This window comes from Aedes aegypti, chromosome 3, assembly GCF_002204515.2.
Source record: "Aedes aegypti strain LVP_AGWG chromosome 3, AaegL5.0 Primary Assembly, whole genome shotgun sequence".
Classification (NCBI taxonomy): domain Eukaryota; kingdom Metazoa; phylum Arthropoda; class Insecta; order Diptera; family Culicidae; genus Aedes; species Aedes aegypti.
Window position 1 is genome coordinate 184192183 of NC_035109.1, and position 17129 is coordinate 184209311.

Sequence of the window (17129 nt, forward strand, 5' to 3'; positions counted from 1 at the left end):
TCTAAGCGTAAATGTTTGGGTATATGTGTGCCGCAAAAATATCAAGAAGAAACATGAAACCAAAACAACTCAGGATGTTAAGAGACCGGTTTTAGTCAAAGTTTCTGGTTTGAATTAAGGCAAATAAAGAAACTTCCTAGTTGAATTTTCAAAATTCAAACTGGTACGCACAAGAAACATAACTAAAACCGGAACCTCAATACATGAAATGACATTTGATAATCCTTGGATGACTTTTTGCCTCATATTTATTATTTTCGTCATAAATTTAGTTTAAATTGATCATTTCGCTTAAATGTGGTTGACCTATCCCATAATCCACGTCCTAGATACTTGTTTGCCTTTCTATCCTTGTTGCAGTTAAAAATTAATATCTACTTTCACATCCCATTCTCTATTGTGTCATCAAACCGTTTTCACAAAATGGTCCAATCAGCTGAAATAGGGCGAATCCTACAGAGGAGGCGTCTGGGTGTGTGCACCCAAACATAGAAAGTGCAATCCGCATCCACTTTGGCAGACCGTTTGTAACGCAGAAAAACGTGCTGATCGTGATTAAAATGATGAAAACATTGGCGTACTTTTCCTTCTTTACTTTGATTAGCACTTTCATGTATGAAGAGCATTTACAGGCCAACACGCAAATCGCGTAGACGCTACGTTTTTCCAATATGACTTTTCAAATAAAAAAAAAAACTATTAAATTTCCAAGATTGCGTTTTGAAAGGGACCTATGAAAGGATTTCTCATTATTTGAAAAATTATAACTCAAAAACGTTCCAATTAATTACACTGAGAGAAATGATCATAGTAAATCCATATTCGATTATACATAAAGCCGATTTACTCAAAACCTTACGCTTCGATTTTTTATAAGTTTTCTTGAGAAAGCTGAAGTCTAGCCCTAAGTTGTATCGTCAATATTTTATAATTTATCAAATCATTAAAATCCTTTTATTTATGAAAAAAAAAAATAATTTCCTTTGGAAAAAGTTAGTCCGAAAATTCCATTTGATTTAATTTTCGTTTTGAACTGGAAATGCTCCATAGGTAATTGTGTGTTCTTGGACAAAGAAACAACTTTCTCTCAAGTGTTCGATTTCGTTTTTTGTTCTGCGTAACTATTTCTGAGTAACAGACAGTTTTTGTTTTCATAAAGTTTCGTGCATCAATCAATCCATCATCGCGTCTGTGATTCAGCGTCTCGGTGTTACGATTGCTTTTGTTACAATAAATGTTAATTGAATGTGTGTTTATTTAGGGAGAGGGACATAAGGACGTGGTAGAGGATCATTTGACATACCGATCATGTGGCATAATGGCCGTTTGGCATCCCCAGAACTATATCCCTTCTTGCCTGTTTTTAATAAAGCAATGTTATGCCAAATGTTCTTTATGCCAAACGACCCAGACCCGTTTATTTACGTTAAACAACCAAATAATATATAGTTCCCCAGGGCAATGCTATGAAACCTTATAAATGTGCTTTAATGAACTATCAAAAAAATCAAAAAGTTAAGGACGTGGCCAAATTACCTGAAAGTGAACAATTCATCAAGGCCGAAAATTTGAGCCAATATATAATTACGGGACAGACTAGGCCAGACACCACCAGCAAAACTGGCTATAATTACAGCACACCACCAGATCAAAGTCCAATGCCATCAGTAAAACTGACGAATAGTCCCATCAGCAGGTACAGTAGGTATAAAAGTCCAACCGGGCAAGTGATCGGTCTCTTTTTAGCAGTAAAGTGGTTCGTATACAGTTAGCCGGCAGCAACTGATGCAAACAACCATCACTCGGCAGAACTGGATAAGACCCAAACGAATCAGAAGGATGACACAAAATTCATATGGTCGAGCATGCTTGTGATCTCGACTTCTAAGAATGGAAGTGCCTGGTGGCAGCAGGAATCCTAAACCAATGACAGAAACTGAGCAATGTCGACCAAAAGCAATCTAGCTTAATAAAACACAAGTATATACGGAATAATTTGAGGACACACATCTTGTTATACGAAACCTAGTCATTTCGTAGAGCGCAAGTAGTGACTTTCGCTACCCCACAAGTAGAGGGAACGTTACAAATGTAACTGAGTGAATTGGCTTAAATGTTTCGTGTATCGTGCAATCGTCTCATACTTTTGTTTATTTATTGTAACATCGGCACAAACGATCGTGCTTTGACACTCGGTTTAAATTCTCAACACACACTGAAAAAGCCGACAACGAGTTGGATCGCGTAAGTAGAGTTTAGAACGTACTGGTGATTTTTGTTGTCCATAAATATTATTTTGCAGTAGTGTTTTTTTTGTCTTCTGTTATAATGTTCTCTATTCACTTGTTTTTTTGTCTGTTTACACAGTAATGATAATGCCTAAGGTGTTATATATGTTTGCAATTATGTTTTTGCTGTTCATATTCATAATTTAATTAAAGTTTAATCTTTCATTCGTAGTTTTCTTTAAAGTCTCGTCTTGCCCCATTTGCGGTTACACTGCTTGAATTATCAGTACAATATTTAGATGATAATAATCTTGTATATTTTTTTACCTCTGTGATTTTAAATAATGTTTGCTATACAACACTACCTAGAATCGGGAACGTGTTTTGACGACATCGATGACGGTGTGTTGGCCGAAGAGTTGGCCTGTTTTAATTCACGAGCTTTGGCAGCATTGGCCGCCTGTTGTTGCTGGCGTGAGCGTCTGTCGATACCACCTCCTCCTCCTCCTCCGGCGCCTCCGCCGGCACCTGATTTAGATGAAGACTTACCCTTCCCCGGATGCTGCTGTCCGGAACCACCACGTGGTAGCACCTGTGTGGTATGCAAACTCTGTAACTCGTCCGCCAAACTACCGTCACTTTCCACCTGCTTTAGATTATCACAATTGCCCTCATCTTTGCTGTTATAATTTGCAGCACCATCCTGTTCTTCGGCATCGCTGCCGGTTGATTTTTTTACATTTTTATTCACCGTACTATTGTTATTACTGCCAATGCCTAAACTTAATGAATTCAACTCATCGGTCACGTCCTCGTCGACGACGGGTTTATTGAACGATTGGATGTTGGCGATGGTTGACAACATTAAAGCTTGCACGAATTGTGACCTAAAACGAGAAAGAAAACACAATTTTTTTTGAAAAAATATGAAATACAGGCGGTGTCACACTGGAACACTGGATTTTGATCGAGATTTGTTCTAAGTGATACGTCTGTTTGTCTGTAGCATAAGCGTTGACTTAAAAACCAGGCTTTTGGCACCACAATACTATTCCATGGGAAAAAACGAGCCACCATCTTCGGTTTCCACTAGGATGTGGTTCCCCAAGACAGCTCAATGTTAGTAAACAAATAGTGCAAATAGTCGTTTCGGGACAAACAATTTAGAATGGCGAAAAATTTGCGTGGGGAAAATGTGTTTAATACTACTTTACGCTGATTTAAACAGACACACAGTTGCAAACGCTTGAAATATTTGATTCTGAACGTAAACGTTTTGTTATGGTAAGCCTCGAAAACAGTTCACTACAAAAACATGGCTACTTAGCAGTGGGCTGTTTAAAACATATTTTTGCCAAGTCATACTATTTGTCTTGTACCGTTTGTAATGTTAAACACAACACAACAACACAGTTAGTAGCCTACGGTTAAGACGGCTGACGGCTAGGCTGGTTGTTTTGTGTGACTTATTTCCAACAGGTTATGGGCCCAGGAACGTCTGGAGGACGTTGGGGCCATTTCTATAAGAAAGTACCTGGACTAGGAGACAGGATCTGGCCAAGAAGACAAAATCTCACTGAGGAGGTAGAGCCTGGACGGGAGATAGCTAGGACGAGATGCTCAAGGCTGGAGGCCAAGATGCTGAAAATGATGCTGGACAGGTGCGAATGCTGGCTGATCGGAGGAAGAGCTGGAGGAACTCGAAGTCATGAGGAGCTCGGAGGACGGTGCGGTTAATCTGGAGGAGCTCGAGACTAGGAGGAGTTCGGCAACTAGGAGGAGCTCGGTGCCATATGGAGCTTCGTCCTCCCATACCTTCAGTAGTACTCGGTGAATCGACTAATGAAGCTGCTCATTACCGTGCTTGAAAAGCTCGACCGACTTCCCAGCAACCTCACAGTTCTGCAGCTCGCTGACAGTCTTTTTAACCTCTCCTATGGTCAGTGGGTCCATAGCTCGATAGTCATCATTAATTTTTACGCTGTTTCTTACTACATTTTCATTTTCACCGTTCAACAGCTGCCTATTAGCGTGGGACAAAATTAAGATTCTCGCTCCAGTCCACTTTTTGGATTGCATTTTGGCTCCATAACAACTGTGCAAAATTCCAGGTCGATTGGAGAAACTACATTTTAGCTTAATTAACTCATTACTCGTGGTAAAGATGGATTAACCAAAGACAAATTAAAGACCTCGATGTCCCATGCAGTTGCCAAAAATTTTATGGTTCATAAGGTAATCTAGGACGCCGTGAAAAGTGTACTGCGATCTGTCAAACTTGGGTACCTTTTGTACTACCGAGGGACCAAATGCAGTACTAGAAGTGGTACCCAATCTGAGCCCGAGTGTGACGGACCTGGATTAACTATGGGTGAAATTATGAAAAATAAATCTACGTGCTCGGCTGGAATTCGAACTCAGGACTCTTGTATGCCAGACGAGCGCTCTACGGCTGAGCACCATAGGCTCTCATAAAACTCATCCTTCATGTCATCGGGCTTATCGTAGGGACAATATGACCCTCACATTGACCTTACTAACAGATGTATCCCTCTCTTACCCACGACTTTAATCGTTTTTTTCTTTACGAAAAATGCAGAACGGTGTATTAGTATTCCTACTATCACTGAGCATTTTCTGTACATGTTAAATATTTTCATAGACATGATTTACAATAAAACTATAATGTTTCATAGCTGCTCTCTACGGACAATATATTATGTACTTATCCGGTAGAAATCAAGACCAACATTTATTTATAATTACCTATTGTTTTCTCGGGACCCGTGCGTCGCAGCTAATATGTGAATAGTGCGCTGTGTTCATAAAAATCGTAAGAATGCAGCGCCATATAAAAAAACTGATTTCAAAATGCTGCGAGTTGGGGTGCGTCGCGAGTCTCACTGGCGCGATTCGGTTTGGTGGCGGTGCGACAGTTTTTATACCTGATCGGAACAACTTGACCAGTTTTATTTTTTGTAACATAACCTTAAAATTTAGTTGTCAAAAACATAAACACATAAGTACTATTCGTCATCAAACGTCAACATCCCACCGCAAAATCGCTAGAGTTTGGAGGGGATTTTAACCTCCAAATTGCCAAATAACCTCCAAATCATTACCTCCAAGTTAGTTCTAATCAGGGTTTGGAAAAATCTTGAAATTCACTCTACAGTAGCCAAGCAAAGCCAATCACAGTCAGCGAAGCCAGTGAAACTCACGCCCATCGCTGCTGTAGGCAAAAAGCCTAGAATATAGCAAAACTCCCGTTGCCAAGGGCAACCCAGAATTACTGTAGAAAAATGTTCTATTTCTTGCTGCATTTCTCGCATTTAGAGCCTTCAATGCCACTCATGATTTAGAAAATTCGCGCACCCAACATAGGCTACTTGATGAGATTCACGTTTTTGAACTACTGTACTGGGAGAGCCACGTGATTTTCGCGAAAATTCAAGTCTACTACTATTACCATTCCCAGCACTGGTTCTAATACCCTCCGTTATATGAAATATGATAACGCGTCAATCGTCGCAAGTTTATCGTTAAACAGTAAATTGCGGACAAAACATGATGCGGTTTTCCAAGCGGTGAACATCCAGGCCACAGAGCAACCTGAATGCAGTTATCGAAGCTGTGAAAAATGGAACACCGATTCGTCGCGCTGCCGTCGTTTACCAAATTTCGAGAGCAACGTTGAAACGCTATGTAAACAGTGTATGCACGCCACAGATCCAGAAACTCAATGCTTGTAATGTGGACCCAGGATTGAAGTTCAGAGGAAAACCTATCGAAACAGTAATCAGCTATAAACACTTGGGAATGTACCTAGACCTTCGAACCAACTTCGGTACACACATACGAGAACTGTCACAAATTACAAGATCGTATAAACATGCTGAGGGTCATCTCTAAGATAAAACATGGTGGACACCCTGAAAACATGCGTATGTTATTCAAGGCTTTCATACGAAGTGTCCTCGAAAATGGATGCACAGCGTATGGCAGGGCTAGTAAAACTAACAAAGAAAAGCTGCAGGCGATCATCAATCAATGTTGGTGAAAAATCACCGGGTGTTCAAATACCACCCCAAGTCCGTTAGATCTACACTTGGAACAAGTGACCTGCAAAGAAATATCGAAACACTTTCAAAACAGCTGCTACAACAAGATATTCCAGAAGACATGCTTACACAAATGGACTGAAAATACCTGAATCACCTGTATATTTTCAATGCAATCATTTAGAATATCACGTTGTATCAACAACAACCGCTCGACATTCAAACATTAACACAGGAACACAGGAAGGAGCACCAGCAAAAAAATGCAGTCCCCGAGTCCTCAAACACACTTTTCTGTCCCTGCAAAACACCAAATACAAACACCGGCCCTACATCTACACAGATGCATCGAAGGTTGGTAACTCCAGTGGTATAGGAGTCTTCTGTGAATTCACAAATAGTCGAATCAACCTGAAGCTTAATATGGAGACCTGCATAATGCATAATGACTGCCGAACTATATGCCATCTTAGTGGCGTTGAGGCACCTTCACGATAGTTGCATCCTGGGAGCAGCACTGTTCACATGTACCTTATCATCCTGTCAGTTAGTTGAACATCAGCTGACGGAATCAAGGAAGAACAATGAGATCCAAGAGATAATTGAACGAGCAACAATCCATCCAGTGGATTGCAAGCCATATAGCAATTAAAGGTAACGAAGTAGCAGATGAGTTGGCGAAGGCCGGTAAACAATCGGATAAGAAGATCCAGAAAAAAAAAAAACTTGTAGGATGTTTACGAAAACGCAAGAGTCGGAACTAGTGGACTACATTTTGATTATAAAACAAAGCTTATGCGGAATCAACATTAAGGAGATTAGAAAACTGGCCTTCAAAATGGCATCAATCATCCATTCAACAAAGATGCCGGAAACGATTAGCTGAATGATTTCCATAAGCGCCACCCGCAAATCTCCCTCCGGTCGCCTGAAGCAACCTCAGCAGCCAGGGCACAAGACTTTAATCGTCTGGCTATGGATAAGGTCTTCGATCACTATGAAACAATCATCCGTTCGAAGAACATTCCGGATAACAATTACTAACGTGAACGAAACTTCCATCGGTCCTCAAAGATCCCTTCTAAGTGATTCAAAGTGCTTACATTAAGGGGAAGGCATCAACTGCCCATATTTGCATGGTCGACGTAACCATTGCTGGGAAAATGCGTTTTTTTGTGCTCCCATATGCAAGCTTCAATCTCTCAACAATTTCGATCAAATAATCTGTACATTTGACTAAGATTAAAATTCAAAAGTTGACTGGAGGATACTTTTTTAATAATTTCTTCCTTTTATCATCTGAAAACGCATACATCATTTTACCCATCCAATCTGTGAATTTGGCGAACGATTATATGGATGAATTGACGTAGCATTTAAGGCGAAGTAGGCCGTCATTGAAATTTGTACGTGTCGTTGATGATTGTTGCTAATTCATCTCACGATCTCGAATCAAAGAAAATCAGTTGGTTTTACACTGACACAGCTGAAAAAGTATCAGCATACTTTATGCATGTTAGCGCGTACAGTGATACATTTTCAAGTCAATATAAACTATCAAGACTGAGTTTTATCACTTTGAAATGCAAGTTGAAAAGTCATCATTGTTGCCAAAACGAATGACGGGCTACTTAGCCTGAAGTTTGGGTAACACACTGACGTTACGTGGTTTTCCTGTGTGAAAAAAAACAACCAATATTCAACATGGCGCCGGATATTCTATGCGATCTTGACATTCCTCAATGTTTGCTGGAGATTTTTGAAGGTAAGAAACTTAAATAAATCATAAATTGCTATTTCATCATATCAGATATTATTTCAGAGTGCAATATCGGTATTTTGAAGTTATTTGCGCGTTTCTGTAGACGATCTGAAACAACTTTTGCGTTTCTGTGGACGATCTGGAACAACTTTTGCAGCCAATTTTACGCATTTACTCATGGAGGAAACAAAACGTAAGTTCTGAAGCATAAAAAATGGCTTAATAAAATAATGCTTCACCTACATTCACAAAGAACGGAAATTTTGTACCTGTTGCTGAATGAAAATACGCTGCAAGAGCCATTGCATTCTTTAAACAGGGAATCAGAACACGGGGAAACCAAAGGTTTGAATGTGGTCATCTCAAACCAGGCATCGCAACCTGGAGTTCGCGGAGGAAAGTCAACTCTCGGCGAAGTTAGAAGAAAAATGTGTTTTTGTCATATTGAAAATTCCGTCTCAATAATAAAATAAATGTTATTTACACAAACGATTGCATTAAAAAAGATTTGATTATCGCATTAAAATTACAAATGGAATATTTAAAATATATTTATGTGCTATTTGATTGTTACAGGAAAACACTATATAATGCATTGGAGTTTCACGTAATAATCATCTGACAGTTGTATCTAATGAATTGATGTTTGACTGGTTTTACGTTATATGACTGTCCTGTACCATTTACGTGAAAAATAGTGTGGAAAAAATCTATGTATGTTTTCACGTAAATCCAAAGTGAAAATTTGTTTGGGTGTAGGCAAACCTGGTGGTTCTTTGGATAAGTTGGTATATGTCACCGTTTTCCTCTCGTAATCCAAATATTCTAGAAGAAATAAGTGTCCAGGGGATGGGCCTTCCTTAGCCGAGTGGTTAGCGTCCGCGGCTACAAATCAAAGCCATGCTGAAGGTGTCTGGGTTCGATTTCCGGTCGGTCCTGGATCTTTTCGTAATGGAAATTTCCTTGACTTCCCTTGGCATAGGGTATCATCGTACCTGTCACACGATATTCGATTGCATGAGGGCGTAATGCCATAATACATACATCCCTTCTTTATTAGGTAAGAAATGCATATCAATGTAATAATACATTTTGGTTATATTGACACTTACGTCGACGATGCGAACATGGGCATTCAAGTCGGTTGTTTGACTTCCGCTAAAAGGAGTGTTAATTCTTTTTCTTCTTCTTCTTGGCATTACGTCCTCACTGGGACAGAGCCTACTTTTTAGCTTAGTGTTCTTATGAGCACTTCCACAGTTATTAACTGAGAGCTTTCTTTGCCAAGGAAATTTCCATTACGAAAAGATCCTGGACCGACCGGGAATCGAACCCAGACACCTTCAGCATGGCTTTGCTTTGTAGCCGCGAACTCTAACCACTTGGCTAAGGAAGGGCACCAAGGAAAGGACACTGAGAACAGCGTTGCAGATGAAAATACTATATTAGAGGGTTGAATTAAATACACAACGCCACTTGATTTGTGCAGACTAGATTTGCATTTATTTCAAATATGTTGTGCATTCAATTTTACCATGGTACCATTTCGACAGTAAAAATTACTATATCATGGTTAAAAAGTTGCAGCAAGCCAGAATCGAACCGAGGATCTTGCGATTGTCAAGCGCGAACGCTTACCTCTCGGCTATCGATGCGGTTGGATTAAGGGACCAAAACGCAAATAAAAAGCGTTCTTGATAGCTCAATCGTGATTGAAATAGTATATTTAAGAACATGTTCATAGTTCTCATTACTTCAACGCTTGTTTCAGTGGAGTGTTAAGGCGAAGTAGCTGTCATTCGTTTTGTCACCAATGATGACTTTGCTGCGTGCACTTTCAAATTAATAAAACTCATTCTTGATAGTTTATATTGACTTGAAAAAGTATCACTGCACGCGTTAACATGCATAAAGTGTGCTGATACTTTTTCAGCTGTGTCAGTGTAAAACCAACTGATTTTCTTTGATTCGAGATCGTGAGATGAATTAGCAGCAATCATCAACGGTGGGTACAAATTTCAATGACGGTCTACTTCGCCTTAATTACCGCTTGCATTTGTATGTCCGCTACCGGACACTTCGTCCCCCCATTTGTAATGTTCCAACTAGTTCGGATGACGAACAGGATGAATCAAGAAGGCGTACCTTCGTTTATGCGTGCAATCAACAAATGACTTGAGCACTTCACTGCCCATAACTGCATAATTGTAACATTCGACAAAAGTAAGCATTGAGTAAATGGAATACCAAGTGTGCATTTTATTGCAGTATGGGAGGAAACTAAAATTTCAAAAAATTACCAGGAACACAAAAATGCTTATTTGAGGCTGATATTGTGTACAACGCATATCGCATACTAGAGGAATAGTCAGAAAATAATTCTGATAAAAATTTCATTGCCATTACATTACGAGGCTCATTTATAATCTCAATGTGACTGTTATGCGGTTATTATTACCAATGTGACAAAACAACTTGGTATTTTTTTCGAATTTTCTAGAACAATCTCACAGATTTCAGTAAGTTGATCAAAAGTATTTATTATTTGATGACTCTCCATGGTATTAACTCCATTTTGTCAAAAATGTCGAATGTGACTGTTTTGCAGTTATGGGCAGTTCATCAGGCACACGAAACGGTCACCGTCTCACTGTAGTCGTAAGTAACAGGCCCTGGACTTGAGCTTTATGGGACCGTTTAAAACGTAAATTTCCCAAGCTATTGAAAGCTACCTTAAAGACTGACCAGGAGAGGTAGTGCCATTGAATGGGATGTGTTTCCTATTAGCCACTGCGTACCACCGTACGGCGAAGGCAAAAGTAGCGATCAACGGATCCGCAAGACTGGAATTGTCCCGTTTAACAGATTCTTTAATAGTGGTTTTGCTCCATCCATTGTTACTACATAGCACTCACGGATGCATTAGCCAGTGCTGTAATAGATCCAGAAGAAGTGTCGGAACACAATAGTAGATTGTCGTCCAAGGCTATAGCTACGATATCGGAGCGTAATACATTTTTCCTAGTTTTCCCGAATCTGATGAAGGTCAATTTTACGGGTTTGGCCCACAAGTTCCCGGTACAACTTCCTCCATCCAAAGCAAGCCACAGGAGACAGAACCACAGGATAAAGACCAAACAAAGACTACTTGTGAAACCGGAGATTCCCAGTTATCGCTCGCAACGGCATCAGCCACGGCCAAGACTAAGGAAGGTTGTTTTATCGTTTATCTCTTCTCAATTTGGCCGTTACCAAAAACAAGTCGCAGAAAGACAATGTCAATGAGAAAAACGGAAAAGACTTCCAACCTCTCATCGAGTCCGAATTAAGAAGTGCTTAAGGCATTGCATGACAACGAAAAAATAAAGCAAATTCGAAAAGTTCAACGGAGCTTTGAGATTCAGTCTGATACGAGAAGAAAGCGAAACGATGAGAATGATATTGCAGGGATCATCGAGTTAGGGAAGTATCGAGTTGCGGTACACAAAATCTGTACAACCGGGATCCAAGGGACCACTTGAAAACCAACTTTTACTATGGTTCTCTAACTGCAAATCGAGATACGGAATGTCGAGTAAGCGATAGTTGACTGTATCTACTCATATTTCTCCCGATCCATTTTTGACAAAAACAAAACAGGTTTTGAAAGTGGTGGGGATTGCTCATCAAACCTTCCGGTCCGCCTCATAGTTACGTACTATTTGGTGCTGGGTGTAGTTCTTGTTTTTCCAGCTGTATTGAAAAGCATGAGCCATAGTCTTTGGCATACAATCGGATCTTTCTTTAGCAGAAAAGAACCGAAATGTCTATCGGCGACCGGTGATTGCTAGCAGATATAGTGGAGAGCTTGTCTTGAAACGTTCATCGCTTCAAGCTAGTTGAAAAACTGAATACACTGATTGCCTGTCGATCAGAGCCGAACTAGGCATAGATCGTATACATACATCTAAATCTACATGTCTCCGATGTATTACATCGTTCCAGGTGGGAGTTATCTGATATGTGAATATGGTACCATAACAGAATTTTCCATCTGAACGAAGTGATAAATCATAATATTCCGCAAACTGTATCACACATCTACAGAATGTATTGCGTGAAGTTAAGACACAGCAGAGTATTGGGTACATAGGACCAAGTCCCTGCCGGGTGGCGCGAAACTGATGAGCGATAGACAATAGAATCAACAACACTGCCATAAGGGATAGTAAGCATGTGACTATTGTCGAAACTATGATTAGGAGGCAAATCAACATCCCAAGATCAAAAAAAAAATTTTGTTACAACCAATGTAGGGATTATTAAATTAGGCTGTAGAAAATGATATAATATCTGCAAGGTAATAAATGCTCGTAGTCTGTTTTCTTCGAATACACATGTATAAATTGTTAAAATTGCCGAATCATAAGCGGAATTTATTAAACGGATCATGAAATTAGGACTGAAATCATAATGATGATAGATTATCAACTTTCCTTTCGTCGTGCTATTTTTTACCGTTAGAATCACCAAACTGATTGGTTTCCCACTACATACACCAATACAACAGCACAAAAACTGAAGTATTATAATCGCGCGTTGAAACTTATTCAATATCCATATATTACATCAATAGTGAATTCTTGTATATAGCTAGTATAAATGACAGAATCATCAACTTCTTAAACTTTCTTTAACTGACAACAGGATGCTTGTTTATCAAACATGCTCAATCTGCACCTAAAATCTCGGATCCAAATAGTTTTCTAAATAAAATTGTGTCTAAATAAAACGTGCAGGCCAACAAAACATAATTGAGTAGGAGTTTACAAGTTACTTAGCACATGAAAAGCATTTTGAAAAGGGATTTTGGCGGTTCGATTGGCGGCTTACCGCCTACTCGCATTTCTCCCTTCAGGATCTCTACTCACAACAATAATTATTTAACACAAAACTAATATCAGATGGGCCGCCATTCTGTGGAGTGATGTGGCCCCTTCCTTTCCTTGTTTTCTAATCTTTCCAGAACAACCGAAATGAAGAAGGAAACCTCCAAGCCATTGTGCAGAAGTGATGTCACAACAGGAAGATACGCATACCCGGCACGCAAATATCCCCACCTTAAGGTCGTTAACACGTGGAAGGTCGTAATTCGGTTTGATTACATGCATAATAATAACTATTTACACCCTGACAGAACTGCCTATCTCAAAAATAGGAAGAAGGGCGGGACGATGGTGCGAGCCTACCCACTCTGTCATCGGTGGGCGTCGGGCGTGCTAACTGGTATAGCATAGCCTATGGGGCTCTGCCTGCACAAATCATGTTTTCTTTCTCTTTCACTTTTTGTGAATTTGCTAACAACAATGCCATTAAAGTAAATCCAATACAAGAATGCAGTGCAGAACCTCATAACGCCGTTTTCGGTAAACGTATTTCCCAGCGTGGGGGTTTATAGGGATGTTTGTGTAAACAACGCAGATTGGCCATGGCTAGGGGGTGCGTTGATATTAGCAGATTAGCAGATTAGCAGAAAAACAAAACAGGTTTTAAAAGTGTGGCTCATATTGCCCCGTGCAGTGGCTTATATTGTCTCCTATAGCCGGGAAATACATGAAAATCTATAACTATGAAAAATGTTTTCTAACCATACCACTAATTGCTTTTTTTCATAACTTGTCCACGAAATATGAAAGGAAACACTTCAAAGCTTGAGTCAACTACATTTGTATTCCGCTTGTTTAATGTTTTCTATACTTTCAACAACGATTTCCTTAAATAACCCATACTGTACCTACCACCGCGGTTTCAGAAAAGGAAGACGCGACCCATATTTTAGATTAATAAAATTATCCACACGATTTTAAGTTGTACATGTTCCAAAATGTCGGAAAGTGTTTCTATTCGACCCATTTTACATTTATTGCAACATACCTACACTTCATTTTGCGATTTCGCTAAGGCTAAGTAGCCCGTCATTCGTTTTGGCAGCAATGGACCAATACACGAGTTCATTTTTTGACGTTTGAGCGGTGCCGTGTTATTTATATGGCCATGGAAACAAATGAATTTGGCACCGCTTAAACGCCAAATTAATGAACTCATGCATGGACCAATGCACGAGTTCACTAATCTTACGTTTGAGCGGTGCCAAATTCACTTGGTGCCATGGTTACGTAAATAACACGGCACCGCTCAAACGTCAACGGGTAAACTCGTGCACTGGTTAATGGACCTATGCACGGGTTCACTATTTGACGTTTTAGCGGTGCCGTGGTATTTATGTCACCATGGAAACTAGTGAATTCGGCACCGCTCAAACGTCAAATAAGTGAACTCATGCATTGGTCCATGGACCAGTGCACGAGTTCACTATCTGACGTTTGTGCGGTGCCGTGTTATTTACGTGACCATGGCAACTAGTGAATTCGGCACCGCTCAAACGTCAAATTAGTGAACTCGTGCATTGGTCCATTGGACCATGCATGTGTTCACGAATTTGACGTTTGAGCGGTGCCGAATTCACTCGTTTCCATGGTCACATAAATAACAAGGCACCGCTAAAACGTCAAATAGTGAACCCGTGCATAGGTCCATACCTACTCAGTCTTAATAGTTTATATTGACTTGAAAAAGTATCACTGTACGCCAACATGCTGATACTTTTTCAGCTGTATCTGTGCAAAACCAACTGATTTTCTTCGATTCAAAATCTGGAGGTGAATACGCAACAATCATCAACGAAGGATATACATTTCAATGACGGCCTTACGGCTTAAGGCCTTAACGCAATATTTGAAGAGATGACAGGATATCTATTAGATGTGATTGCGGTCATGTATGGGCAATGTGCATGGCTCTTTATGCCGTGTATGAATGTAAGTATTTTAAAAAGTAAATTTTGCCTACTCAATTTTTTTTTTGTATGGTATTCAGTTGGAGCTGCCTGACAGCTTAACTTGTCAAGGCTGAACCCTCGGTCTGGCTTTTGCCAAGTTTCCCCTCTACCAGGACCAATACTCAGACGGACTAGGCAATGGCGCCCACATGAACACTGTTTTTTTTATTAGTATTGTGGCGTGGTAGTTTTTGAAAAGTGCCCATATTCCCTTGCTTCTGAGAAAAGGAAGCATTGTGAAAATCAGCAGCTCCATCAGAATTTGTTTGAAATAGTTGTGTAGTAGTGTCATTACTAATACTGTCTAGTCGAAATGGTTTTGAATAATTTGTCATTCATGTGCTATTCTGATTACTCCTGTCTTTTACGTAAGATTAGAGTCTTAAATGTCAATTGTCCTCAAGTTTTAACAAAATTAGGCTGTTTAGTAGTAGTTCTAGTTAATTTTGTTTTTTGTTGTTAAAAGTGTATATTGGTCATTACGTTCATATATCCTTAAAGAAAAAAGTCGCTTTCCTTGTCTGTTCAACAATTTTTCGAAACTAGCAAGTGAACCCTAATGATCGATCTCAGCGTTTTACTTTCCATAGTCATTTTTATAGTGAATATTAAAGAGTAAAGTTACCTTAGGCTTCTATTACAGTCTCCTACATGATTTACTTTTCGATGGCAAATGCAATGCTTCACAACGCCTACTTTCTACTTGTAAATTTTGCGAAAATGAAGCTGGAATTAGATTATTTATACCGCTGTTACAAAAGAGGTATTTCTTATTATGGCAATGTAAAAACCATATTAAAATAAGATTGTCGCCACTTATTTCTACTCAGTGAATCTACTAGTCATTTTCCTAAGAGTTCCTATGTATTCCCTACGTCGTATATGATAAAGATGTATCTAACTTGCTAATAGTAAGAGTGGCTACGGATCATTCTGGTTAGCAAAAGGCAAACTGAACGTCACCAATAGTATTAATGTCCACTTCGAATAGATTAATTATTTGAAATGGGCATCAATTCTATCAATGACGCAGAATGTCCGTTGGATCACATCCGAGATATTATTGCGTCTATGCCATATGAATTATGACGCGGCTTTAAGCAAAAAGTGCCAAAATGTGATACCACCACTACAGGTTACGCCTTTGGTTTCCATCATATGGGCTAATGGATTATGCCCTCCCATCGCGGCAAGGTCGCATAACCAAGGGGAGGGAAGTATTTTAAAAAGTAAATTTTGCCTACTCAAATTTAACCATAATCGATTACAGCTTTGTAACTCTAAATCGAACTCTCAAATTGTAACTTTGCATTTTGAATATATTATGGCAATTTGTTTTCCTACCAAGGCCTATTTCTTACCTGTCAGCTCTATCACGCTCCAATTGTGCTAGTTCGGCATCATCGAGGGTCGGTATCATGAAACGTGCCATCAAGAACTGTGACTGTTGCTGGGCAGCGGCCGCCGCAGCAGCAGCCGTCACACCGCCAAGGATGTTGCACGTGCCAATGCCGGACGATACCATCGGAAGCGAGGACGACGATGCGATCGGTGCATCACGGGAACCGGTGGCATTGAGTGTGATAATCGAACTGGACTGCTGGGATGATGCACTGGCATTGGCAGCTGCATTACTGCCACCGGTTGCATTTGTCGCGGAGGACACTGCTGGTTGCTGCTGACGTCGCGGTAATCGCTCTAACTGTTGACGAGCGGCCTTGAAGGTATGAAAATTGAAGGAAAAAAGAGAAATCATTAATACGAGTGGGTACACACATCACGGAAGGCATTTGGATAGTAAGCACCTTTTCGAACATTACAATCAACATTATATCCGGTTAGTAAAACTACTTCGAATGACTCAACAACGTAACAAGGAAAAAGTAACAAAAATTATATCACCGATGCAATGTCGGCGCTTCTATCGATGAAAACAAAAGTTGTTTAGATATCTTGACGACGACGAAAAACTTTGCATCACAACGCATTTATTTATAACTCAGTTCTGGTTATCCAATATGTATCTATGATTATTAGTTGTGTATAGGGATGTACTTATATTGATTGTTGGTATAGTATCTATATTTCTTCATCGGATATTGATTGTGTAATAAACGTTACAAAATCAATCATAACTTTAGAAAAAAATAAAATATCACGTAAAAATCTTCAATATTGTAGTTTAATATTTTTGAAAACCG

At 39.6% G+C, this 17129-nt stretch overlaps 1 protein-coding gene across 1 annotated transcript in view; it reads right to left on the reverse strand.

The window, feature by feature from the left end:
- Positions 1-234: 234 nt before the first annotated feature.
- LOC5577342 (E3 ubiquitin-protein ligase KCMF1) overlaps positions 235-17129 on the reverse strand; it is a 71397-nt gene continuing 54502 nt past the window's right edge. The window contains exons 4-5 of the mRNA XM_001656370.2: positions 16290-16645; positions 235-3115 (exon numbers count right to left, since the gene is read on the reverse strand). Coding sequence (XP_001656420.2) covers positions 2590-3115; positions 16290-16645 — 882 coding nt within the window. The 3' untranslated portion in view covers positions 235-2589. The remainder of the gene's footprint in view (positions 3116-16289; positions 16646-17129) is intronic.